Genomic DNA, 27,397 nt, shown 5'->3' on the forward strand with positions numbered 1-27,397 from the left:
AAGCACGTCCAATGCAATTCATTCAATGCAACACAAATGTCCCAACCCCATTGATAAAGCAATAAATTCTCATCGCCGGAATGGCATACATGTGAAGTCAAAATCCATTTTAGGGGACTCCCTCTGAAAGCTCATCGCGTGAATGGCAAGAGTGCCAAACAGTAATCAGAGAAAAGGGTGGCTACTGTTGGGAATAATTCATACCTTAGAATATTACGCAATAATTACCTGACTCCGTTTCAGTGTTATATAAGTTTTACCTTATCACCAAACACTCTTCCAACAATTACGCGTATTCGTTCTGAAAAGAAAGGCGTCAGGAAGCCGGCATTTTCACACACGAGTGGATTTATTCCTAACAAGTAAATCTAATACAGCCCTTGGGTCTCTGGTCCCTCTCAGTACAGCCTCGTACTTCCCTGTGTCTATCAGGAGAAGCACACACCCCGAGTTGCCCAAGAATGATTCATACTACACAATATGCAAATACATGTTCCTATCGACTATTGATTGGCTATGTGATATCTGCAATTAGTCTTAGCTTGCTCTGATTGGTTTAAATTCCTCTGCAGGATGGCGGGGTCTTCTCTCTTTATCTCCGGGGGGTCCCTCTCAGTATGCGGGACAGCCGGGTTGTTTTACCCGCCTTTTGACACAAAAGAGAGCGGCTGCCCCCCTTCCTGTGATTGACTGTGGGCTTGTTCTGCAAGTCCTGTAATTGTGCCTTCGCACACATCTGTTATGTTATTTCCTGGAACTTGTATGAATGCCTCTGCCATTACATTTGACTGTCAATTAATGTTAGACATGTTAAAACACTGTTTTCTCTTGTTATGAAATTATTGCACCTTCACTACTTTGAAGATACTAGAATATCACACGTTTTTAGTTATTTCACCTTTTTTCTAAGTACACAATACACACGTGTGCATTTGTAGCAAGTTATAACAGAATTCACCGGCGGAAATTATGTTGGCACGTTGTGTGGTTGGGGGTACTTTGTGAAGGGAACAGCTGAAAATAACTGTTACCTTCCGCGGGTCGCATGCCAGACAGACATTGCTATTTCTTGCAGCCTAAATGTCAATAAAACAACGCGGATTAGCTCCGTGGTTTGATACTCCGCATCCTTCCCTAGCTCGCCACACATTCATAGTTTTATTGCCTTCAGTGAGAGTTTATAATGTCAATGGTCAAGAAAATAAAAAGGCACGAATGCCAATGTGTTTTGGCCTGTACTGTATGTAAAGCATACGACAGCTCTGGATGCTAACAATCTACACAATTATATTGGAATGAGTTTGATGACGCAATAACTCACCTTGAAGATCTGCTGACAAAAACCTGAGTTCTCGACATCATACGCTCTCTCGCTCCGTTGTCATCGAGATGCACTTGCCGCAAGTACACCAGAAGTTTAGCCCAACTCTTGCCTCATCAGGTATTTCTTGCTCTGCATTTCGCCTTTGCTGCTCGTCATGTGAACGACCGACAGTGCTGTCCTGCTCTTCACTTTTCCGCTCTGGTTCAAATTGGAAGGGACGAACTGACGAGATGTTGCTAATGCAGTACTTCTCAAATAGTGGGGCGCGCCCCCCTGGGGGGGCGCAGAGCGATGCCAGGGGGGGGCGCATGTGACCTCGGGGAATATGTTTTTTTTTTCTCCTTTTTTTTTTTTTTTTTGCCGTACTGGAATAAAGTGTACTTGCACATCCACTCAGTGGGTGGCAGTGGCGCTCTCCTTTTCAGAGTGCGCGCAGTATTTATGAACTAAGGAAGAGCACTCAGCACACACAGAAAACAGATATGAAGAGCAGTGCTCCGCCGCCGTTTTCGAAAGCCGTATTCCGACCGGACTAACTCACGCAGCGACCCACTGTCTTGTCCGGTTCTCACGTCGCCGCCCGAAAAGTGCCATTTTCGGCTTGGAATCGTCACGACGACCGCCCTCACCTACGGTTCTACCTCGGCCGCTGAGAATGCGTTTTTTTCGTGCCGTTTGCCTTTTAGTTTTGACTTTTACTACAGTGGGTAATGAGGAAAGACCACTGTTTACTGTGTCTAAAAATAATTATAGCGGACAGCCAGAAGCCAAAACAATTAAGACGCCACTTGAAGACATTAGACCCCAATCTCATTGATAAGCCGCTTGATTGTTTTTCAGCGAAAACGGCCGAATATTTCCAACAATCGTTGTTTTGTCAGTGTAATATCAGTAAACCCATTAGCATTGTTAGCATGCTCATTGCAAGATAACTCCACACCATTGCAAAGGAGGTACAAAAATAGAAACTGTCCTTCTGTCCAAGGACGCTTTTTTTTTATTCTTTTATTCAGTTTTGTTTTTTCGGTCAATTTTTTTTTTGGCATATTGTCGTCATGATTGAATGTTTCTAATCAATTTTAATTTGTTATTATTTACTGATTTTATTACATTTTATTTTTCTGTATCAAATGGTAAAAAATGTTCCTTGAGTGTATTTTTTAATTTGGATGGGACTTTTTTTTTTTTTTTATTCAGGCAAACTGATGCGCGTCAAGTAGGAGTGGGAACCTCAGGGCACCTCACGATACGATACGATTCGCGATACAAGGCTCACGATAACGATTATATCACGATACAGCGATTATCGATATATTGGTCAGAAATTGGATACATGACATTATACGATACAACTGTTGAAACGAGAAAAAAAAAAAAAAAATATTTAAAAATAGAAAAAATACTGTTTAAGTCCTTTATTAAACAGTGACACCTTTTCTGTCCAACATTGCTGTAAAATATAAATCTACCGCAAATTGTGCCCCTGCACATATAGAGGAAACCAACCACGACCACTGATATCGCTTGGAGAGATCATGATGAATGGCACCCTTAATTTCTTTAAAGTTTTAAATCTTTAAAAAAATAAATAAATAAAAAGTGCCGTATGTGTCAGCAGTTGAGCTTGGAGTGGGGCAATGATAAAATTGGTGGGTCTTTTCTTCGTAGATGAACTTTGTTGCTTGGTTTGAGCACTTCCGCTATCTACTTCAGCATTTAAGATGTCAGACTTGCTCAGTCACAGTCTTCCTCACCTTAAAAACAACCAAATAAAACAAAAAATATTAGCTACTTCAAAGCGTTTGAGTTGAAATCCTGATTTTTTTTTTTGTGTTGGTAGTATTGAATTTAAAAAATTATGAATTGAATGTATAGAAATTAAACATTCAATAATTACCTATTTTTAATATGTAGGCTACATCAATAATTACCTATTTTTAATATGTAGGCTACATTAATTATCATGCACATCACTTTATATAACTTGGAACCTATTCAAACCATTTTTATAGCTTATTGTATCAAAATGATAGTAATAACAGTTTGTGTAGTAAACTAGATGGAAATTGGTTCTCAAATAAATCGGTAAATTCATGTGGGCTTGTTCGATATTCATTTTCATCCAGTTTAGGGTCCTGGTTTATTTTATATCATTCAACACCAAATGTCATCAAAATAATACATGTAAATTAAAAAGTCAATTACATTGCAAAACTTTCTTACCTCAAGTGATGAAAGCGAAGCTCACAAACTCCAGTGTCCACTACGTCACCAGCTCCCAGTGAAACTTATTTTTCTTAGACAATTCTTGCATACAGCAAAGTCCTTGTTCACCTTACTTCCTTTCTTGTTGGTGTAAAATCTAAAGTGTGTCCCCATGTGTGATTTGTAGCAATATTTTTCTCATTTTTTCCTCCACCGTTCTCACAGAGCTTTTTTATTTTTTCAACCAACTTGGAGCGTCCTTTCTTCTTCTCTAGACAACTTGTGCGCACTTTACCCTCACGGCCACTCCCGCGCGCCCCTAGTGGACCGCCAAGGAATTGCTCAACAAACATTGAGCAGTTTACAGCATCCATACTCCATTGTATGGCCAATATGTTAAATAAAAGTATCGATTCTTGGCGGGAGCATATCGATAACCCATCGGGTTGCAAAATATCGCGATATATCGCTGTATCGAGATATTGTCACACTCTTAGCGTCAAGTCTTCTCTGTTACAAACAAAACAATGTTAATAAAGTTATACTTTATTATAAGTTGATCTATGTTACTTTTTTTCTTTATTAGGAAAAAAGGACACAATGTTAGGCAGATGCGTATTTATAATGGTAATTTTATAGACAAATTATACTATTACAGTGGTGGCAGAGAGTTTGGGGGGGCGCGAAACATTTACGTCTTCCTTGGGGGGGCGTAACAGAAAATAATTGAGAAGCACTGTGCTAATGAATGACACGCTGAAGTCCGGCAGCGGGATTTGTGACGTCACAGCACTGCGACGTCAACAACCATGGCGAACAATCAGTTAAAATAATTTTACAAATTTTATTAAAACGAAAACATTAACAGGGATTTAATGTCAAATTATTATAACTCATACTAAGATGTATCTTTTAAGAATTACTTGTCTTAAAACTAGAGGATCACTTTAAAATAACGAGCATGATCAGAAAGTGTAAAAATATATGATTAAAATGTGCAATAAAAACGATTCTATTAGTGCTTATGTATTATTTACTGTGCCACTGCTGAAATGCGATGTAATAACTTGGTTTGCGTAGCATTGAGGTGTACTATATAAAGCATTATTGGAGGATTTAGGTCTGAAGTTAAAATATTGTCCTTTGTGGTTAATCTGATATTGTTGTTTGGTAAACACAAAATGAGGGTCTCAACGTCCACACCATATTTTCGGCTATTTCTTTTACAATTCAATTCTTACGTAAATACCCTTAAGCACATGAATAACAACAACAAAAAAGTATTTGTACACAGCAATATCTCAAGAAGTTGTCTTTAATTGACCCTTGGGGTTGGGTATATAAGTGTATTTTTTTGGTTTTGTTTAGTGAACAATTTAATTGCCTTATGGTTCAAAATAGTTCTGCCACGTCTAGTAGTGTATACAATGTGCCTCCTTTATTTTTGTTTGTTTTTCATGTGTGCATGTTTTGAGTGTTTCTTTGACTGTAATGCACACACTGCAATATAACCTCTTAATCAGATATTTTTTTCTGATAGCTAGTCAACTAGTTTTCAACATCTTGTTTTGGGTGTTAGACTAGTTAACAGATTAATGCCATTCCAAACGATTACCACGGATTATGTAGTAGTCATTTTATATCTGGTAAGATGCATTTAATATATATTTAGAGGGTTTTGGGCTGACAAACACAATTAAGATCATTGCGAGGCTAATCGCCGACAACATACAGTTTCAAATTCAAGATGCTTATTTCTTCCACCATCATTACATTTTGAATATTATTTAGCTGGTACCAAGTGAAAGAAGCTGGCCTCGTCTACGGATCATCAGTTAAACAGGTGTGTCCAAACCTCTTGCAAAGGAGGCCAGATTTGGTGTGGTAAAAATGCGGGGGGCTACCTTGTCTGATTTATATATAACAATATATTTAAACACATTTTAGCAAGCCCTTCTGTGTGTCACATTTACTTTATTTTTTTTCATTAATTCATAATTTCAACAATCTCGCCTTTGTGGCATTCTCTTTCGACACTCGGGCTCTTGCGAAATACTGCTGCTGTGAAATTAAACTAGCTTCAAGTTGCTATAATTTCTCGCTGCGTATCTTCCCTGTGATGTTGTTGTACATGTCAGCGTGTCTTGTTCGGTAATATTATCGCGTCACATCGAACTCTTTGAAAACAGCGACTGTCTCGTTGCAAATGAGGCAGATACAGTTGTTGCGTGTTTTATTGAAGAAATAGTCCAATATCCACCTATCCTTGAAGCGTCGGCCATCGCAGTCAAGTTTTTTTTTTTTTTTTGATTGTCGCCATATTAGAAACCACACAGGGTAATGTTGCTTAGAGTGCTGCTCTTAATGTTTTTCAAAGTTTCGTGAGAATAGGCCGAGTTTCTGTGGAAAAGATAGTTGTAGATATCAGGGTAGCAGATGTCAGGCAGACAGGGCGAAGACAGCGGGTCGAAAAATATCGATTTAGGTATCAAATATGGATCTGGCGAATGGATAGACTGAAGCTTTTCCACATAACGCCTTTTATGCAACGCATCCAATGAGTTTACAGCGTCTGAAAGCACCGGGGCTTCCATGAATTGCACTATAAATTGCACGACGAATTGAAACCATTGAGAATACGGATAACAAAGACAGACAATATGGTGGCCGGATACAGCGACGCGTCATTCTGTAACGTTGGTGAGTAGGGTCTATAGAAATGATCCCTAAAAGTATAGTCTTGCCTCATTTGCGAGAACACTATTTTCACTTAGAGGGCGCGCTGACAATGAAATGTATTCAAACCTCATTACACAGTCAGATAATTTGACTTATTTCTATTAAATTTACACTGAAATCATGAAAATTTAACAACTATCTATTAGGAGATTTACATGGTAATTTTAGAGTGCAATTGTGTAGCATGGTTTGTGATTGTTCAAATAAAAAGTAGAATAAGGTGGCCTATAAATCACATATATTTGCTGCTATTTAACTCCACAATTATATAGATTTCACATAATACCGTATCCACTCTGATCATATTCCTTCAATGGCTGCTCCAAAACAAACCTGCGAACATTCACCAATGGCCAAGAACCTAGTATGATCAAAATCAATGTTCAATGTCAGTTTCATGCTCAGGAATAAATATCACTTCTTTTCTTCATGGTTAGCAAGACCAACCACTTTTGAAATACATTTCTCAAGTCACAAATTACAGACTCGTTCCTTGGAAGTATAGTCTTAGCTCATCATTGGTCGACGACAGCAAGTCATATGTGAGAACACTATTTTCACTCAGAGGGCGCGTATACGATGACATTTATTCAAACCTCATTACACGATCAGATAATTTGACTGAGTTGTAGTAGAATTACACTGAAATCATGGGAATTTAACTAGTAACTTAAAGGAGGTTTGCGTGGTGGTTATGCAGTGCAATTTTGTACTTTTGTGGTGTTGCATATTGTGACTGATAAAAAGTAAAATTAAGTTGCACTGTAAAGCTTGTATATTTACCACTAGGGGTACACAAAAATCTAGGTTCGGTACGTACCTCAGTTTTGAGGTCACTATTCGGTTCATTTTCGTACAGTAAGAAAACAAAATGCAAAATATAAATGTGCTAGTTTTTTATTACACACTTTTGTGCTTTCAACAATAGGAACATTAGCCAATACAAAACTAGAATTCTGCTCAAAAAGTAGCAGGTATTTAAAGATAATGCAACAACAATTTGCCTTTCAGACCCGGCGTTTGGTCAGCTTTCTTTCTGAAAGAAAGAGGGAAAAAGAAGTCCTGTGCTAAAGAGAAGAGCAATCACAATGACAAAGATTTTAACATGTATTTTACAAATGCAATGCCTCAATAAAACATTTTTTTCTCATGAACGGTTTTCAAAAGCTCTAGTGGCTTCCTGGAAAGTCAATTACATACAATGACACTTTTCAGCCACCGGGGGGCGGCGCCCTATAACTTCGCATACGTAACAAAGTACAATATACACGTATATTGAACTTTTCCGAGAACCCAACCAAACAATTACGTTGATTTCACATTACACGGTAACCACTCTGATCATATTCCTTCCATCACTGCTCCTTAACAAAGCTGCGAACGTTCATCAATGGCAGAGAACCTATGAACAGAGTCATTATTCAATGCCAGCTTCACGCTCAGGAAGGAATATCACCTCTCTTCATCGTGGTTAGTGAGACCAATCACTTTAGAAACACATTTCTCAAGTTAAGAACTATAGAAATGATCCCTGAAAGTATAGTCTTGCCTGATCAGTGGGCGACGACGGCAAGTCATCTGTGAGAATACTATTTTCACGCAGAGGGCACGCTGACAATGACATTTATTCAAACGTCATTACACGATCAGATAATTTCACTTATTTCTAGTAGATTTACACAACAAGTAACTTTTAGGAGGTTTGCGTCGTGTTTTTGCAGTGCAATTTTGTATTTTTGTGCGGTAGCATGTTGTGACTGTTTGAAAAGTAAAAGTGCACTGTAAAGCACGTATATTTACTACTGTTTAACCCAGGGGTCAGCAACCCGCGGCTCTAGAGCTGCATGTGGCTCTTTAGCGATGCTCTAGTGGCTTCCTGGAATGTCAGTTACATACAATTACACTTTTCAGCCACCAGGGGGCAGGGCCCTATAACTTCCCATATGTAACAAGGTGCATTATACACATCTATTGAACTTTTCCGAGAATCCAACCAAACAACTACATTGATTTCACATTATACAGTAACCATTCTGATCATATTCCTTCCATCACTGCTCCTTAACGAAGCTGCGAACGTTCATCAATGGCAGAGAACCTATGACCAGCATCATTATTCAGTGCCAGCTTCACGCTCTGGAAGGAATATTACCTCTCTTCATCGGGGCTAGCGAGACCAATCACTTTAGAAACACATTCCTCAAGTCAAGAACTATAGAAACGATCCCTGAAAGTATAGTCCTGCCTGATCATTGGTCGACGACGGCAAGTCATCTGTGAGAATACTATTTTCACTCAGAGGGCACGCACGCTGACAATGACATTTATTCAAACCTCATTACATGATCAGATAATTTCACTTATTTCTAGTAGAGTTCCACTGAAATCAAGGGAATTTAACCTGTAACTTTAAGGAGGTTTGCATTGTTTTTGCAGTGCAATTCTGTATTTTTGTGCTGTAGCGTGTTAGTGATTGTTTAAATAAAAAGCACAATACAGCATAGGTGGAGTTTTAATTTGGGGGGGGGGGCACACAACATGTTGATGACCCCAAAACGCAGTGTCAGCAATAACATTATGAATGGAGAAAAACACCTATGACCTTTTTGTGACCCGCACTGGTTCCATCATTATTAACTGCACATATATATAACAATAACTGCCTTTAAGAGTGCCATTAAGAGTACACATATATAACGACAATAACCACCTTTGAGAGTGCCTTTAGGAGTGATTAACTGTGTATTAAAGTACGAGTTCACATATATTACAACAACTGCCTTTGACAATAACCGCCTTTGAGAGTGCCATTAGGCTGTGTATTAAAGTACAACGAGTAAACCAATCATATTTGGACACGAGATTCATACAACGAGTGAACCAATAAGATTGCATGTGACATGTGCCAATAAAAGAGCCGGACATTTCCGGGCCACGTTACAGTATTCCGTTGGATTGACGTGTGATCGCTCGGCTTGGTTCCTTGGATTCTCAGACCTGGAGTGAGGGCTCTCCACTCATTGTCAACAGGTAGGAGCTTGATTCATTACCAGGGAACTTGTTGTGCTTTAACTGTGGCGTGGGGGTGTTAGCTTTGACAACTATACATCTAGCGCCATTGTTTCTTGTACTTGTGTGTGTTTTAACTGCATCGTGGGGGTTCTAAACGTTATCAGTGACAACCTAGACCTAGCGCCATGGTTATTCTGTGTTATGCTTGTTTTTTTTCCCTTCTGCTTGCCTTTGTGGGATTGTGACCAATAAACTTCTTTCATTTGCAATTTCTAATCAATAAACATTGTCTATTTTGCAAAAGTGTGCCTGTTGCTGACCCACTGCGAACCTGAAACGAAATTTCTTTTGCAAAAGTGTGACCCGGAAATTTCGTAAACATTTCGTAAAACACATTACCTTACAAAAATATTGATAATGATAAGTTGTTTTTGTTTCCCATCATACTTGAGGGGAATTCTAAATCAGGCTGCTTAGGCAATACTTTTCGCCAACATCGTCAACCACTGAATATGTATGGTACGCCCGCCAGTGTCGTGCCAATGTAGTTATCCCAGTCCAAAATTGTACCCCCTGGGTGGAGCCATATGGAGGTAGATTTTTGTCTTTATTATTCAATTAAAAAAAAGTTGCTTCAATAAAAAAAATAAAGTTGCTTCAATTAAAATATATATTTTCAATAAAAAAAGTTGCTTCAATTAAAAAAAATAAATAAATTTGAAACAAAAAAAAAATGCACGTGGAAGCTATTTTTCTTTGATTTTTTTTTTTTTTTCGGATTGGAGTCAAGTTTTTGTTATTTAAGCAACTTTTTTAATTGAAGTAATGTTTATATGTGTTTGGGCCACATTTGGGCTAGGACGTTTTTGTCTTCATTATTCAATCAAAAAATAAGTTGCTTCAAAAAATATTTATTTTCAGAAAGAAAAATCACTTCAAATCAAAAAAAGAAAAATGTCAATCATATAAAACATTTATGAATGCGCGGAAATATTTGAGATTGAAAAATTTGCATACGAACACTTAATTTTCATTGAAAAAGTTTCTTTGAAGCAATCTTTTTTGTGTTTGGGCCATAATATGTGTAGGGCATTTTGTCTAAATCCTTTAATCCTAAAAAAGGTTGCTTCAATCAAAAAAATATTTGCAATCAAAGAAAAAAATAAAAATAAAATAAAATTGCCATCCCCTAGTTTTTCTTTTTGGGGGGAGGGGGATTACATGCAAAGCAAATGACCGTCTGAGGTGCGAGTCTCATGATCAGTTTGAAAAATAATTTTGACCCATAATAAAAATATATATTTTCTGTTCATTTTTATTGCAGTTTTATTGCTTTACAACATTTTATATACCGGTACATATAGGAAAGTCAATTATATACAATGACACTTTTCAGCCACCAGAGGGCGGGACTCCATAACTCGACTTATGTATTACGGTGCATTATTCATATTGAACTTTTCCGATATAGGCCGTCAGGTCACCTATCCTTTCGTTCAGTTTCGCTCCACTACCAGGGGCACTAAATATTATTTTCTTCATAAAATAGATTTATTAGTTCTAAGTAAGAATCCGTGGAGTTCACCCTCTGAAAACGTGCCAATTTTTTGTTCTCGATGGTGAAACCCCGGGAGTATTTTGCGTTGAGGCGCATTGATCTCTGGTGTGGGTGTAGTGCCATTAGGTCGGGAGTGGTGTGATTTTGGTCACATGAGCCTATCAGGTAGCCGCTTTCTCCTCACCATAACAACCAGATATCAACAATGGCGACTACAACATCGGAGAGTGAAGAAGAGTGAATGGAGAAAAAAAGTTAAAAAGAGAGTGCAGAAAGTGGGAAATAAACGATGCTACATGCATCTTTTTTCCGTGAAGAATGAGGACGTCTTGGACTTCACTTATCAACGGTGGAACACGAACAGAACCTGCTTAAAAAGTGGCTTTGTCTTCATGGCGCTAACAAGTACCTTGCAGAAATATACCAACATTGCGTGGATATGGATTTTGAAAATATTCCTGACGACGCTGGATTCAACACTACATGCTACCAGCGTGTTACTGATAAACAGAAATTGTTCAAGGCGAGCCATTCTGACCCCCCTGCGAGTACTAGCGAAGTTGCAGAAGCGTCTGAAACTCCCAGCAAAAAACTTTGTTCCTGTTCTGGTTTGCCCATCGCTTCTGCTGGCCCTGTCCTTCCAGCCATCTGCATCATTTGTAAAAAAAAAAAAAAAAAAAAAAAGTTTCAAAGTATGCTCGTTTGGGATCGGAAGGCAAACGGCAGAGGGATCATCTCGCCAAAGCAGAGACATTGTCGGCAGGTATGTGCATCACACACACGCGCCCATTTTTTTTTTAACAATATGACCGATATTTATTAATGGACTGAAAATAATTTGTTGTTAATTTTAAGGCTATAGTTTAGTAAAAACGTGAGCTGCTGAATGATTTATCGAGTGAATCCAGCAGTGGTTACTAAACTCGGGTTAGCTGTGCCCCTCACAGTCATAGATCACAGCTACAACCCCCCACCAACCTCAACAAACCCTTTACTTTTAAATCTGTGATGCGCATATACTGTGCAAAGCGGTGATGTGACAATAATACTTATTATAATTCTTTTTTGTGTAAAGGCCGGTTGCTGCAGGCAGCAGAGATGAAGAAAGACTCTTCAATCCTTCTACATATCAAAGACAAAGACTGTGTTGCAATGGAGGTGCGATACCATAAATCCTGTTACTGAGATTACACCAGGTTCCTAACCAAGTCAACAGCAACAGAAACTGCAACGAGGGACGAAGAAATGTGAGTTATTACATTGCACTTGTATTCTGCTTGCCTTTAGCCAAAGCATTGAAAGTGTTACTCTTTGCACATCCTAAGTATGTGTGTTTCAGACAACCCTATGCTGAGAGCTACAAACTCTTTTGAGAACAAGTGGTCCGTCAAAGGATTATCGTTGACAAAGAAGTGCTCAGAATGGACAAGCTAAGAAGGTTGTTCGTGAACACCATGAAGAACCATGAGGATCTTGATGCTTCAGACTACAGGTAATTTATAAATCTTCATACATTTTTTTTTTAAATTTTTTATATTTAGTCTCTTAAAAAAGGCTTTGAGAGAATGTTTAATTTTGTTCTCTTTGGTGTATTTGTGTGAATGAGAACTATAAGTGCAAGAGTGAATGTGGGTGTGTGTGATGTGAATATCTGTGTCTTGTGCTCATCTTTCCCTTTAACTTTGTTTCAGGTAGGTTTTGCTGAAAAGAAGATTGAAGCGTGATTTCCCCCAGTTGGTTTTTCACACCCCTTTCCAGCGCACCATGTCTGAAATGGTTTTTTTTTTTTTGAGACATTATCAACAACAGACAAACTTTTAGACAGGATACCTGAGTCATTGGGTACATTAGCAACCAAATCTACTGAGGTAAGCCAAGAAAGTGACACTCAACAAATGGCTAGCACAACATCTGGTTGGAAAACCAGCTCTTGGCCCAAGTGTTTGTTCAACCCTCATTGGCATCCATACATTCACAGGTTGTGACTCGACCAGTGCCTTTCACGGCAAGGGCAAAACAAAGACATTTTCTCTTGCATGTCAGCAAGAAGAATACCTGACTGCGTTTACAGATCTAGGTAGTAGTTTTAACCCTTTAACACCGAACGTGTCGGATGCGACACGTTTACGCTATCATCTTTGAAGCCTCGTAACGCTGTAAATACGTCACCCACGTGCCCCTGGTTGCTCTCGTTTGAAAGTACGGAAGTTGATGTCCACACCAGTTTTTATTTGAAGTCAATCGACAAAGTAAAACGGGAGATAATTTCATTTGATTATCTATCAAAACATGCATTAAACAAGTAGTGCCCAGACAGTGGAACGAAACTCATTTTCTAGGCACTTTTTCAGGGTCCACCCCAAGGCCTAATAGCTGAGCCAAATAACTACATTGTTTTCACATTATACGGTACCCACTCTGATCATACTCCTTCCCTCACTACTCCTTAACGAAGCTGCGAACGTTCATCAATGGCAGAGAACCTGTGACCGGAATCATTATTCAATGCCAGCTTCACGCTCAGGAAGGAATATCACCTCTCTTCATCGTGGTTAGCGAGACCATTCACTTTAGAAACACATTTCTCAAGTCAAGAACTATAGAAATGATCCCTGAAAGTATAGTCTTGTTTGATCAGTGGTCGATGACGGCAACTCATCTGTGAGAATACTATTTTCACCCAGAGGGCACGCTGATAAAGACATGTTGATGACCCCGAAACGCAGTGCCAGCAAAAAAATTACCTTACAAAAATATTTAAAATAATAATTTGTTTTTCTTTCCCATCATTGTTGAGGGGAATTCTAAATCAGGCTGCTTAGGCAATACTTTTCGCCAACCATTGAATATGGTACGCCCGCTGGTGTCGTGCCAATGTAGTTACCCCAGTCAAAAAATGTACCCTCTGGGTGGAGCCATACGGAGGTAGATTTTTGTCTTTATTATTCAATCAAAAAAAGTTGCTTCAATTTTTAAAAAAAATGTGTTTTTGAATGCAAAAATAAATTTGAAACAAAAAAAAAAAATGCATAGTAAAAATTATTTTTCTTTGAATTTTTGGGGGGATTGGAGTCAAGTTTTTGTTATTTAAGCAACTTTTTTAATTGAAGTAATGTTGATATGCGTTTGGGCCACATCTTGGCTAGGACGTTTTTGTCTTCATTATTCAATCAAAAATAAGTTGCTTCAAAAATATATATTTTCAGAAAGAAAAATCACTTACAATCAAAAAAAAAGAAAAATGTCAATCATATAAAACATTTATGAATGCGCAAAAATATTTGAGATTGAAAAATTTGCATACGAACACTTAATTTTCATTGAAAAAGTTTTCTTTGAAGCAATCTTTTTTGTGTTTGGACCATATAATGTGTAGGGCATTTTGTCTAAATCATTTAATCCTAAAAAAGGATGCTTCAATCAAAAAAATATATGCAATCAAAGGAATAATAAAAACTGCAATACCCCTAGTTTTTCTTTTTTTGTGAAAATTATATGCAAAGCAAATGACCGTCTAAGGTGCGAGTCGCATGATCAGTTTGAAAAATAATTTTGACCCTCAATAAAAATATATATTTTCTGTTCGTTTCATTCATTTTTATTGCAGTTTTATTGCTTTAAAACATTTTATATACCGGTACATAGAAGAAAGTCATTTACATACGATGACACTTTTCAGCCATCAGGGGGCGGGACATATATGTATTACAGTGCATTATACATATTGAAGTTGTACAACAATCTAGCCGAACCATTACTTTGATTTCACATTGTACGGTAACCACTCTGATCATATTCCTTCCCTTACTGCTCCTTAACAAGGTAGCGAACGTTCATCAATGGCAGAGAACCTATGACCGGAATCATTATTCAAAGCCAGCTTCACGCTCAGGAAGGAATATCACCTGTCTTCATTGTGGTTAGCGAGACCAATCACTTTAGAAACACATTTCTCAAGTCAAAAACTATAGAAATGATCCCTGAAAGTATAGCTTTGCCTGATCACCGTTCGATGACGGCAACTCATCTGTGGGAAAACTATTTTCACTCAGAGGGTACGCTCCTAATGACATTTATTCAAACCTCAATTACATGATCAGATAATTTTACTTATTTCTAGTAGAGTTCCGCTGAAATCAAGGGAATTTAACCAGTAACTTTAAGGAGGTTTGCATCGTGTTTTTGCAGTGCAATTCTGTATTTTTGTATTATAGGTGGAGTTTTACTTTTTTTTTTGTTTTGTTTTGGGGGGGGGGGGGGGGGGGGGGAATGGAAACCACATGTTGATGACCCCGAAATGCATTGCCAGCAATAAAATTACCTTACAAAAATATAATAATAAGTTGTTTTTCTTTCCCATCATTGTTTGGGGGAATACTAAATCAGGCTGCTTAGGCAATACTTTTCGCCAACATCGTCAACCATTAAATATTGTACGCCCGCTGGTGTCGTGCCAATGTAGTTACCCCAGTCAAAAAATGTACCCCCTGGGTGGAGCCATATGGAGGTCGATTTTTGTCTTTATTATTCAATCAAAAAAAGTTGCGTCAAAAAAAAAAAAAGTTGCTTCAATTAAAATATATATTTTCAATTTTTAAAAAGTCGCTTTAAAAAAAGTGTTTTTGAATGCAAAAATAAAATTGAAACCAAAAAAAAAAAAAATGCACATGAAAATTATTTTTCTTTGAAATTTTTTTTGGGGATTGAAGTTTTTGTTATTCAAGCAACTTTTTTAATTTAAGTAATGTTGATATGTGGGCCACATCTTGGCTAGGACGTTTTTGTCTTCATTATTCAATCAAAAAATAAGTTGCTTCAAAAAATATATATTTTCAAAAAGAAAAATCAATTCAAATCAAAAAAAGAAAAATGTCAATCATATAAAACATATATGAATGCGCAAAAATATTTGAGATTGAAAAATTTGCATTTGAACACTTAATTTTCATTGAAAACGTTTTCTTTGAAGCAATCTTTTTTGTGTTTGGGCAATATTGTGTGTAGGGCATTTTGTCTAAATCATTTAATCCTAAAAAAGGTTGCTTCAATCAAAAAAAATATTTGCAATCAAAGGAAAAACATCCCCTTGTTTTTCATTTATTTTGGTGAGGGGGGGGATTACAGACAAAGCGAGTCTCGTGATCAGTTCGATAAACAATTTTGACCCATAATAAAAATATAAATTTTCTGTTCATTTATATAGCAGTTTTATTGCTTTACAACATTTATATTATCTACCGGTGTTCTGCCAAACATCGGCGAAAGGTGCTACATTAGTCGAATTTGACACCTAAAGTACTACCGTGCGCTCTAAACTTGTTTTGTTTAGATGCATACAGGAATAAGGTACTAAAAAAATGCCAGCAGAAAATACTTAAATGTAGTTATTTCAAATAAGGACGGTTTAAACACGCTACGTGACTAATGTGGTCAACTGCTTCAAATCTAACACAAAAAAACACAATGGTTAAAAGTATGAGAGGGTAATACATGCAAAAAGTATCTTTGAGGCTGTGAAAAGGTTCTAAATAACTAAATAAAAACAAAAATAGTGAGTAATCGCCGCCTCTAACCGATGTGCGCATGCGTGTTAATGCATGCGCAAGCACCCTGAGCATTGTGTAGGACGTTTCGCCGCGTAGTAAGGAATGGCCGAACACCTGTACATATATGACTAGGTACAAATTACATTTAACAGCCACCAAAGAGCGGGACTTCCTTTAAAATTGATTATTCTTACTGAACTTTCCCGACAGTCGAGCCGAATAACTACATTGCTTTCACGTTACACGGTAACCACTCTGATCATATTCCTTCCATTACTACTCCTTAACAAAGCAGCGAACATTCATCAATGGCAGAGAACCTATGACCGGAATCATTATTCAAAACCAGCATCACGCTCAGGAAGGAATATCACCTGCCTTCATTGTGGTTAGCGAGACCAATCACTTTAGAAACACATTTCTCAAGTCAAGAACTATAGAAATGATCCCTGAAAGTATAGCCTTGCCTGATCACCGGTCGATGACGGCAACTCATCTGTGGGAAAACTATTTTCACTCAGAGGGCACGCTCCTAATGACATTTATTCAAACCTCAATTACATGATCAGATAATTTTACTTATTTCTAGTAGAGTTCCGCTGAAATCAAGGGAATTTAACCAGTAACTTTAAGGAGGTTTGCATCGTGTTTTTGCAGTGCAATTCTGTATTTTTGTATTATAGGTGGAGTTTTACTTTTTTGTTTTGTTTTGTTTTGTTTTTGGGGGGTGGGGGGGGAGACAACATGTTGATGACCCCGAAATGCATTGCCAGCAATAAAATTACCTTACAAAAATATAATAATAAGTTGTTTTTCTTTCCCATCATTGTTTGGGGGAATACTAAATCAGGCTGCTTAGGCAATACTTTTCGCCAACATCGTCAACCATTAAATATTGTACGCCCGCTGGTGTCGTGCCAATGTAGTTACCCCAGTCAAAAAATGTACCCCCTGGGTGGAGCCATATGGAGGTCGATTTTTGTCTTTATTATTCAATCAAAAAAAGTTGCGTCAAAAAAAAAAAAAAGTTGCTTCAATTAAAATATATATTTTCAATTTTTTAAAAAGTCGCTTTAAAAAAAGTGTTTTTGAATGCAAAAATAAAATTGAAACCAAAAAAAAAAAAATGCACATGAAAATTATTTTTCTTTGAAATTTTTTTTTGGGATTGAAGTTTTTGTTATTCAAGCAACTTTTTTAATTTAAGTAATGTTGATATGTGGGCCACATCTTGGCTAGGACGTTTTTGTCTTCATTATTCAATCAAAAAATAAGTTGCTTCAAAAAATATATATTTTCAAAAAGAAAAATCACTTCAAATCAAAAAAAGAAAAATGTCAATCATATAAAACATATATGAATGCGCAAAAATATTTGAGATTGAAAAATTTGCATTTGAACACTTAATTTTCATTGAAAACGTTTTCTTTGAAGCAATCTTTTTTGTGTTTGGGCCATATTGTGTGTAGGGCATTTTGTCTAAATCATTTAATCCTAAAAAAGGTTGCTTCAATCAAAAAAAATATTTGCAATCAAAGGAAAAACATCCCCTTGTTTTTCATTTATTTTGGTGAGGGGGGGGATTACAGACAAAGCGAGTCTCGTGATCAGTTCGATAAACAATTTTGACCCATAATAAAAATATAAATTTTCTGTTCATTTATGTAGCAGTTTTATTGCTTTACAACATTTATGTTATCTACCGGTGTTCTGCCAAACATCGGCGAAAGGTGCTACATTAGTCGAATTTGACACCTAAAGTACTACCGTGCGCTCTAAACTTGTTTTGTTTAGATGCATACAGGAATAAGGTACTAAAAAAATGCCAGCAGAAAATACTTAAATGTAGTTATTTCAAATAAGGACGGTTTAAACACGCTACGTGACTAATGTGGTCAACTGCTTCAAATCTAACACAAAAAAACACAATGGTTAAAAGTATGAGAGGGTAATACATGCAAAAAGTATCTTTGAGGCTGTGAAAAGGTTCTAAATAACTAAATAAAAACAAAAATAGTGAGTAATCACCGCCTCTAACCGATGTGCGCATGCGTGTTAATGCATGCGCAAGCGCCCTGAGCATTGTGTAGGACGTTTCGCCGCGTAGTAAGGAATGGCCGAACACCTGTACATATAGGACTAGGTACAAATTACATTTAACAGCCACCAAAGAGCGGGACTTCCTTTAAAATTGATTATTCTTACTTAACTTTGCCGACAGTCGAGCCGAATAACTACATTGCTTTCACTTTACACGGTAACCACTCTGATCATATTCCTTCCCTCACTGCTCCTTAACGAAGCTGCGAACGTTCATCAATGGCAGAGAACTTATGACCGGAATCATTATTCAAAGCCAGCTTCACGCTCAGGAAGGAATATCACCTCTCTTCATCGTGGTTAGCGAGACCAATCACTTTAGAAACACATTTCTCAAGTCAAGAACTATAGAAATGATCCCTGAAAGTATAGTCTTGCCTGATCAGTGCTCGGCGACGGCAAGTTATCTGCGAGAATACTATTTTCACCTAGAGGGCGCGCTTTCAACGACATTTATTCAAACCTCATTATACGATCTATGTTATGAAAAATGACGGACACTACGTAAAAACTGTCATTTGGACGCTTCACCATCACGTTTGTTAAATTATTCGACAAAATTACAAGACCCATAATGCTTTGCGGGAGGTTCGGGGATTTTTCATTTAAAAGAAAATCACGCTAATTTAAATATGAAAGGAGTGCTAGAGTCTCAGTAAAAAAAATACAGTACATAAATATACCACCAAAAGTCTGGGAACAGTTGAGCTGTACCTTTTTGCGTTTCAGCATTTAAAATAAACAGAGAAAAAAAAAAAAAAAGCAAAACAACAGTGCATCTGTTTAAACATTCCGACAGTAAACTAGCAATGCAGACAGGTTCCGGTTTTCTGCCAAAATCTCCTGCATGAGTCGAAATTGACACCCAAAGTACTGCCGTGCGCTCTCAACTTGTTTTGTTTGGATGCATACAGGCAGAACGTACTAAAAATGCCTTAAGAAAACACTTAAATGCAATTATATCAAATAAGGACGGTTTAAATACGTTACGTGACTGATGTGGTCAACTGCTTTAAAGCTACCACAAAAACACAATGGTTAAAAGTATGAGAGGGTAATACATGCAAAAAATATTTTTGAGGCAATGAAAAGGTAAAAAAAAAAAAAAAAAAAACTCAATAAAAACAAAAATATTGAGTACTCTCCGCTTGAAACCGATGTGCGCTTGTGTGCGGATGCTTGCGCAAGCGCGCTGAGCATTGTGGAGACGTTTCGCTGCGAAAGGAATTGCTGAGCACCGGAACGGTCAAACACTGTAATTTAATATTTACATTAAAACTTAACGATTAAAAAAATAAGACAGTGAATCATTACAAGAATACAACGCGAAAACGAACCAGAATATAAATAGGTCTAATCCTAAAACGCAGTATCTTTAGTGACTGTGTTGTAGTTTTCTTTTGTGACACTTGAGGGCACCCTTTTGGCAATGACTAATATCATTTATTCTATTAATTTGGCTTTTATAATGCTAAATAACTATAATTCTACATCGAAATTGCCTTAGAGATTGATCAATCTGAAATAAAACGTCAAGGTATCAAATGAACAGAAGGAAAGCAAAATATAACCATAAAAACAGATAAATTTTCGGTTAGCAAAAACAGGTATTGCTAAACTACAGTACACTCCGTCCTACTCGTCAATAAGCCTTCTTTGTATTACGCTGGTATTTGGCAAATGTTGTCTTACCGGTATATTGCAGACGAAGGAATTTAAGAATTCAACTCATTAAATACTCAATGCAAATTTTAAAATGTGTGTTCAATCAACTTCCAAGTTCCTCGAATTAAAAAGTATTACGTAAGGTTGCTCTTTGCGCATGCGCATAATAAACTGAAGCCTGAACAATTTTGGACTGCATTTGAAACCTATTTTTTCCACGGTTCTACTGTGCCCTATAATTTAAATTTAGCGATTATTTGTTACTACACTTACCCCAGAGGTAATAGTTTTGAATATCTAATACATTTGATTATTCTTTATGCTAAGTTTTTTTTTTTTTCCTCCAAAAACAAAAGAAACAAAAGTCGGGAAAGAAACCTCCCATATTTGCATTTTCCCAGTCAGAAATAGACTATACATTGAAATCAATAAGACTAATTAGCAATTAAAAAAAAAAAGAAATAAACTGATGAGAATATATATATATATATATATATATTGCAATGAAAATGTAAATTGCATCTGTATGTGTCAATTTTTTTGTCAACTCTTTAGTGAAGCAGATGTTTATATGCATGTAAGTTCAAATATTAAAAAAAAAAAAAAACAGACCTCTTGCATTCTTGATTTATTCCCCTTGTACTTTAAAAAGTACGTACATTTATAATTTATATTTCAATGGAACATATAGTGTATACTCGCGTGATATTTCAAAGATTGACACTATGATATCAGCAATTAGCTGGAGCATATTACAATTGCTCTCTCAGTGCACGTAAGGGGTTCACAGCAAACATCATCTAGTAATAAAATGAGAGGAGGTACTAAAGACCATAAAAACTCGCATGCATGACATTCGTGTAAATATAAAGTAAGTACAGCCACCCACATCCATTTCACATATTGAAATTACTTAGTGGAACATTTCCATATCTTACAAAACATTTCATCCATCTAGCTGAACTAAAAATGTATACGTATCTAAAATCGTTTAGGATAACTTTAGATGCATACATGTTATATTATTATATATGTTATATTTCCTATAGAGTATTCGACGAGGAATACGATAGACCCATTAATAGACTTTTTTTTTTTTTTTTTTTTTTTTAAATCACCATTTCTTGAAGTAGTCTCACGAATAATGACTTGGCCTGTGAAAATCAATGTAAAATTTCGCGGCGACGACTCATCAGATTTTATTCGGTGAGTGATCCCTCTTTAAATAATCATGTACTCATACTTGCACAATCGAATGTGTGTAACGTACGTAAGTTATGTGATGTAAATCGTGCAGGTTGGAATTCATAAGAGAATCGTTAGATAAACTGCCAAACGATACCATGGAATTGAAACACACTGAACCGGTTCTCTATAGGAGCCGGTTCTCGATTCTCACCCCTACAGCTGGAATAGTAACTGAAAAAATAATTAGCAAATAACATAAATTTTGATTGTTGTTTACATCAATAGCGCTGCAATGCAGGCTAGGAGGCATGTTGGACAACAACAGTGTTGACAGTAGGTGACAGCAGAGGTTGACTGTCTCCCCCAAGGGACTCCCTTGATGGCCAAATGAAGCTTCTTGAAGCAATGATGGTTCATTGGGTCTTATGAAAGTTGTATGATGCTGCTGTCAATAAGGTGTTACCGGTTAATAATTTTTGGTTTAAATATCCCATTATAGAGTGAGCACAGCTGCGGCTTATAGTACAGTAGTAGTACAGTGTGGCTTATCTATGAACAAATGCTGTTTTCGTGCCAAATTTGGTGGGTGGAGACTTATAGTCAGATGCGGCTTATAGTGCGAAAATTACGGTAAATCTGAACATGATGAAAATGATTACATAATAATGGTAGGATCAATTCTATCCTTACAACATATAGGAAGAGAAATCTAATTTACCAATATAACTGAACTCAATATATAATGCAAATAAGGTTGCTTAAAAGTTGGTGGGGACAATTTGAGCATCCTGAGAAGTTGCTAGTGTGTTAAGTCCCTACCATTCCTATGCAAACCTACACCCTTGTGTGTCCAGTATCCATCTACAGTTCTAAACCCAGCAAGTCGATGACGTCTTTGCCACCCATCCAGGATGAGTGCACTTGTCTCTTGGGAACACAGCAGAAAAAGGTGTGGCGTGTGGTCTTCAGCTATTGTAAACACAGCAAAAAGTGGCATGTTCAGACAGTGCTCTGATTCAAAACCTTGATAAAACTGAACGTTTAATATTTTAATCCACTGACATGGAATTGCTTTCACTTATCTGCTTGCCAGCTCTCTTTTCAGACAGGATCTAAAAGAGATGGCTCGCTCCATTGCTTTGTATCCCTGAGAGTATCATGATATAGGAAAGGGAAAATAGTGGGAGATGAATGAGTAGGAAAGTATGTTAGAGCAAAATGTGAGAGGAGAAGATAAGTCATGAATGAATTTCAAGTTATCATTAAAGTGTCATGGCAGTTTGAAAGGAATGCAAAGATGAGTAGAGTAGAGAAAGGAAGACAGCAAGAGAAAGTGGTTAGTAATTTAACATAGTAGTGCCAAATTCTAATCACACGAATTATAAAACTGGCACCAATGTTTTGTTGAATAACTGTGGTTAAATATCACAAAACACCACTAGAGAGCAGTGTTGTTCTGGCGAAGCAGCTCAGGGCCAAGAATGATTTGAGGTGGTTTCCATTTCGCCTGAGTTTTTCAGCACTTCCAGTAATAGACAGATTTGACAGCAGTCTTTTTTTCTTCAAGCTGCCATCGAAGGCAAAGATCAAACAGCCTGAAAAATTCCCCACCCATTTCACTATACACTAGTACTAGGAACTGCAATTCTTTTAACTTTGCTGCACTCTCACTCAGGTTGCAGGTGTTCTGGAGCCTATCCCAGCTCACTTTGGACAAGGGTTGCAACCTGAACTGGTCGCCAGCCAATTAAAGGACACATACAGACAAATAACTATTCATGTTCTTATTCACATCTTGGTGAAATACAATCTGCAATTGGTTGGCAGCCAATTCCGGATGTACCCCACCTTTTGCCCCTACTCACCTTGGAAAAGTTGCAGCACATCTTTGTTTTTTGTTGTTGGTATTATTTTTTTCCAGTTCATAGAACCATTAAAACCTCAGTTGTAATATTGATAATTTAAGCAGAGTACAGTCATAGACCTCATAATGATATTGACGGGACACGGAGCCGATTAATAGAGGGCCTGCATTGTTGGCGCGCCGTCAAAGTTGACCGAGTGGAATCACAGACAAAGAGATTTTTTCGTTGAAAATTCTTGTGAATAAATGCTTAAATCCCTTAATTCTTTATAGATGTGGACGCAAAACAGTCTCGATTCTTGGTTAAAAGCAAAAAAAACAATGCAGTTAGCAGTTATTTTACATAAATATGTCAAAGTACGATGCTAGTCTGTCAGTTAATGTGGCTGCCACCATATGTATACAGAGATTTTCTGGTGAAAGTTCTTGTGAATAAATGCTTAAATCCCTGAATTCTTTATAGATATGGACGTAAAACAGTCTCAATTCTTGGTTTAAAAAAAGCACAAAAAATGTACAATTAGCGTTTATTTTATGCAAATATATCGAAGTACGATGCTAGTCTGTCAGTGAATGTGGCGGCCACCATATGTAAACAAGAGATTTGCCGGTGAAAGTTCTACTGAAAAAATGCTTAAATCCCTGAATTCATTATAGATATAGACGTAAGACAGTCTCGATTCTTGGTTAAAAGCAAAAAAAAAAAAAAAAAATGTATGGTTAGCATTTATTTTATGTAAAAATGTCGAAGTACGATGCTAGTCTGTCAATCAATGTGGCGGCCGCCATATGTAAACAGAGCTTTTCCAGTGAAAGTTCTCGTGAATGAATGCTTGAATCCCTGAATTCTTTATAGATATGGACGTAAAACGGTCTCGCTTCTTGGATAAAAGCAAAAAAACAAAACAAAAAACGTGCAGTTATAGTACTTATTATACGTAAATATGTCGAAGAATGATGCTAGTCTGTCAGATAATGTGGCGGCAGTCTTACAACAAAGAACTTTTTACGTTGAGAATTGTTGTGAAAAAACGAAAAATATAATAATTACCTTGGATCCCCGAACAAATCGTTCCTTAGACTATCCGTCCTGTTTGTATTCGGTAAAGCTTTCATACTTTTGCCAACATAAATCCGTCGTTGGATCGCTGCATGTGTCGCTGTGACTAACTGCGAATAACTGAAGCGGATTGTGGGGTGGCCCCTACTTGAAGGCACAGCGCAGTGAAGGTCGAATCTGACCCGTCAATATCATTATGAAGTCTATGGTATAGCCTTTCTGACTGAAAGCATTCGTCAAAAAAAAAAAAAAAAAAATCTGATAAATTTATCAATCTCTAGATCGGCGCTGGGTAGACTAGATCCATCCTCACCCTGGCACCTCGGTGCAGTCTGTCCTTCATGATGCCAATAAACTCTTTGTAAGAGAGTTGATCATCGTGATCCACGTCAAAGATCTTGAAGATAGTGTTGACCAAGTGATGTGTCAGCTTAAGACCTGTGGCCACATATACAGCCCTTGCAAACTCATCTGGCAGGGCACAAAATAAATATTGTGAGAGTTTCTCTACACAGACAGAAGAAGGACCGTACAGTATGTGTCAAGAAATCCAGCTTAGCTCTTTCCCAACCTTGTCCGATGGAGCGAGAGGCAAAATTATACATCTGCATGGCAATGGCAAAGTCCTCAAGGTTGTTGAGAAATTGGAAAAAGGAACGGAACTCATCAAAGGTAATTCCCTGAAACACCAAAATAAACAGACTTGCATGTAATACAACCCCTAGAAAAAAGTATGGAATCACCAGTCTCGGACGAGCCCTCATTCAGAGATTTTATTAATTAGAACAAACTCAGATAAAAAGCTTGAAAAAATAATGAATTAGTTCAAAAGTGCAACTCTTTAGCATTCAGAAACACTAAAATAAATGAATAAAAAACATAGTGGTGGTCAGTAAATGTTACTTTTATAGAGCAAGTGCAGGGAAATAAATATAGAATCAATCCATTCTGAGGGGCCGTTTACATGGTGACTCTCCGAGAAGACGAAAAATTTCAAATGTGCATTTACATGGTTTCGTTTCCATTCGAACAATGTCGCAATTCCGCATGAAAATGATGTAGTATTCAAGCCAAGCCCTAGGGGGCAGTGCAGATTTACAAGGCGACAGCGAATGATGCACTTTGACCCCACGGGGCTCCTCAGTCCGGAAGAAAACATGCGCGCCCATTCGAAGCAATGGTATTTTCCTTTTATTCCAAAAGGCATAAAAATGGAAACATTCAACATATTTAAATTTTAAAATATTATTAAAACAGTAAATTAAAGCCGATGTTCCGCCATTTGCAATTTTTTATGTTAAATAGCACCGCTGCGCACGCCCAATGTGACGTGTACGAGTGCTGACGTTATCGGCGCGGGTCCGGCGCGGCAGTAGCCTTTGATATGCATGCGAAGCAAGCCCCCCTCAATCCCCCGCAATCGAATTCTTCCACTTTCGAGGCAGGATTCAGAATTTTTCGTTTTCGCCTTCCGTCTTCGCCGGCACCATATGCACGCGAGACAAGTCCGCAACTCAGTCATTTCGTCTTTGTGTCGCAGAGTCGCCATGTAAACTGCCCCTGAGAAAAAAATATATGGAAGCATGAGAAAAAAAACAAATAACAATCAAAACACATCTCTAGTAGGAGTGGGAACCTCTTGGTACCTCAGGATACCATACGGTTTGCGATACAAAGCTCACGATAACGATGATCTGACAATATGGCGATACAAAGATTATCGATACATTGGTCAGGAAATCGTTCTAGGATATTCTAAAAACAACTAATAAACAGAAAAACAAGCTTTTGCTGTGAATTGGAATGAGTTTATAACTAGTAGACGTCCAATCCATTAGAAATGGGAGGGTGGCAGCGAATGAACATTCGTTCATTCGCTGCCATCCCTCCCACTTTAAATGGATTGAACGTCTATGGCCGTCAGTAGCAGCCAATGCCAGGTAATGAGGTAATTTTGGGCCATTTAAGGTCATTTACCCATTGATTTTCAGTTACTTTCTGTTGATTTCGGGGTATTTTATTGGTCACTTCCTGTTCATTTTGTGTTACAGAACAGGAAGTGACCTGGGAATCACCCAAATGAATAGGCAGTGACTCAAACTCAACAGGAAATGACCCGGAAATGCCCTAAAATGAACAGCAAGTGACCTATAAATGCCCTGAAAATCGGACAGAATGAATGTGAATGCTCTGGTTTTGAATGAACGAACGTTCCCAGTCTAAATGGATTGGGTGTCGAGCACTGCCAAGGCAGCCTAAGAGTTAACTGAGACACTATTACGGTGGAAGATTTTGGTAGCAATTTGTTGGTTCCTTTTTTTTTTTTTTTGGCATTGAAACCTTTTTAAAATGATATCTCGATTCTTGCATGAACATATCGATAACCTTTTGGCATACAAAGTATCACGATATATCACCATTTCGATATTTTGTCACACCCCTAATCTGTAGTATTTAGTTGCACCACCTCTGGCTTTTATGACAGCTTGCAGTCTCTGAGGCATGGACTTGATGAGTATTCTTAATAAATTTGGTGCCAACTCTCTTTGATTGCAGTTGCCAGGTCATCCTTGCAGGTCGGAGCCTTACTGTGGACCATTTTTTCCCCCAATTTCCACCACAGGTTTTCAATAGGGTTGAGATCTGGGCTAATTGCAGGCCATGACGTTGACTGGATGAGTCTTTCTTCAAGGAATGCTTTAACAGTTTTAGCTCTGTGGCATGGTGCATTGTCATCTTGGAAAATGAAAAACATATTTTCAATTGAAGGGATAAGAAAGGTGTCTAAAATTTCAATGTAAGTTGTACATTTATTGAAGATTTAACCACAGCCATCTCCCCAGTGCCTTTGCCTGACATGCAGCCCCATATCATCAAGGACTGAGGGAATTTTGATGTTTTCTTCAGGCAGTCATCTTAGTAAATCTCACTGGAACGGCACAAAACAAAAGTTCCAGCATCATCACCTTGTCCAATGCAGATTCTTGACTCATCACTGAAAATAACCTCCATCCAGTCATTCACAGTCCATGATTGCCTCTCCTTAGCCCATTACAGTCTTGTTTACTTTTAGCTTTCCCCATTTCCTTTATGCGATTTTGCACAGTTCTGTCACATACCTTGACTCCAGCTTCCT

At 37.5% G+C, this 27,397-nt stretch overlaps 1 protein-coding gene, 1 long non-coding RNA gene and 7 other non-coding genes across 15 annotated transcripts in view; 1 reads left to right on the plus strand and 8 right to left on the minus strand.

Moving 5' to 3' along the window:
* Positions 1-6,558: 6,558 nt before the first annotated feature.
* On the minus strand, positions 6,559-6,777 carry LOC130921132 (small nucleolar RNA U3). Its single transcript, XR_009064293.1, has one exon. It is a non-coding gene; the product is annotated as a small nucleolar RNA U3 (small nucleolar RNA).
* An 822-nt stretch (positions 6,778-7,599) lies between these two features.
* LOC130921140 (small nucleolar RNA U3) lies at positions 7,600-7,815 on the minus strand. The gene has a single exon (XR_009064301.1). It is a non-coding gene; the product is annotated as a small nucleolar RNA U3 (small nucleolar RNA).
* A 480-nt stretch (positions 7,816-8,295) lies between these two features.
* LOC130921131 (small nucleolar RNA U3) lies at positions 8,296-8,511 on the minus strand. Its single transcript, XR_009064292.1, has one exon. It is a non-coding gene; the product is annotated as a small nucleolar RNA U3 (small nucleolar RNA).
* Positions 8,512-9,001: 490 nt separating this feature from the next.
* On the plus strand, positions 9,002-15,085 carry LOC130920171 (uncharacterized). Of its 4 annotated transcripts, none has more exons than XR_009064116.1 (4): positions 9,002-11,601; positions 11,914-12,085; positions 12,164-12,330; positions 12,530-15,085. It is a non-coding gene; the product is annotated as an uncharacterized LOC130920171 (long non-coding RNA). The 4 variants fall into 4 exon arrangements; XR_009064118.1 differs by having other exon boundaries at positions 9,003-9,298; XR_009064117.1 differs by having other exon boundaries at positions 9,004-12,085; positions 12,178-12,330.
* On the minus strand, positions 13,251-13,466 carry LOC130921141 (small nucleolar RNA U3). Its single transcript, XR_009064302.1, has one exon. It is a non-coding gene; the product is annotated as a small nucleolar RNA U3 (small nucleolar RNA).
* LOC130921129 (small nucleolar RNA U3) lies at positions 14,619-14,834 on the minus strand. Its single transcript, XR_009064290.1, has one exon. It is a non-coding gene; the product is annotated as a small nucleolar RNA U3 (small nucleolar RNA).
* A 1,548-nt stretch (positions 15,086-16,633) lies between the features above and the next one.
* Positions 16,634-16,849, minus strand: LOC130921130 (small nucleolar RNA U3). The gene has a single exon (XR_009064291.1). It is a non-coding gene; the product is annotated as a small nucleolar RNA U3 (small nucleolar RNA).
* A 264-nt stretch (positions 16,850-17,113) lies between these two features.
* micu3a (mitochondrial calcium uptake family, member 3a) overlaps positions 17,114-27,397 on the minus strand; it is a 62,932-nt gene continuing 52,648 nt past the window's right edge. For all 4 annotated transcript variants that reach the window (XM_057843147.1, XM_057843145.1, XM_057843146.1 and 1 more), the window contains 4 exons: positions 24,833-24,941; positions 24,575-24,732; positions 22,400-22,484; positions 17,114-22,306 (listed from right to left, as the gene is read on the minus strand). In XM_057843147.1, the coding sequence (XP_057699130.1) occupies positions 22,416-22,484; positions 24,575-24,732; positions 24,833-24,941 (336 nt within the window). In that variant the 3' untranslated portion in view covers positions 17,114-22,306; positions 22,400-22,415. The remainder of the gene's footprint in view (positions 22,307-22,399; positions 22,485-24,574; positions 24,733-24,832; positions 24,942-27,397) is intronic.
* Positions 18,645-18,860, minus strand: LOC130921139 (small nucleolar RNA U3). The gene has a single exon (XR_009064300.1). It is a non-coding gene; the product is annotated as a small nucleolar RNA U3 (small nucleolar RNA).

The sequence above is a fragment of the Corythoichthys intestinalis genome, chromosome 8 (assembly GCF_030265065.1).
Source record: "Corythoichthys intestinalis isolate RoL2023-P3 chromosome 8, ASM3026506v1, whole genome shotgun sequence".
Taxonomy (NCBI): Eukaryota; Metazoa; Chordata; class Actinopteri; order Syngnathiformes; family Syngnathidae; genus Corythoichthys; species Corythoichthys intestinalis.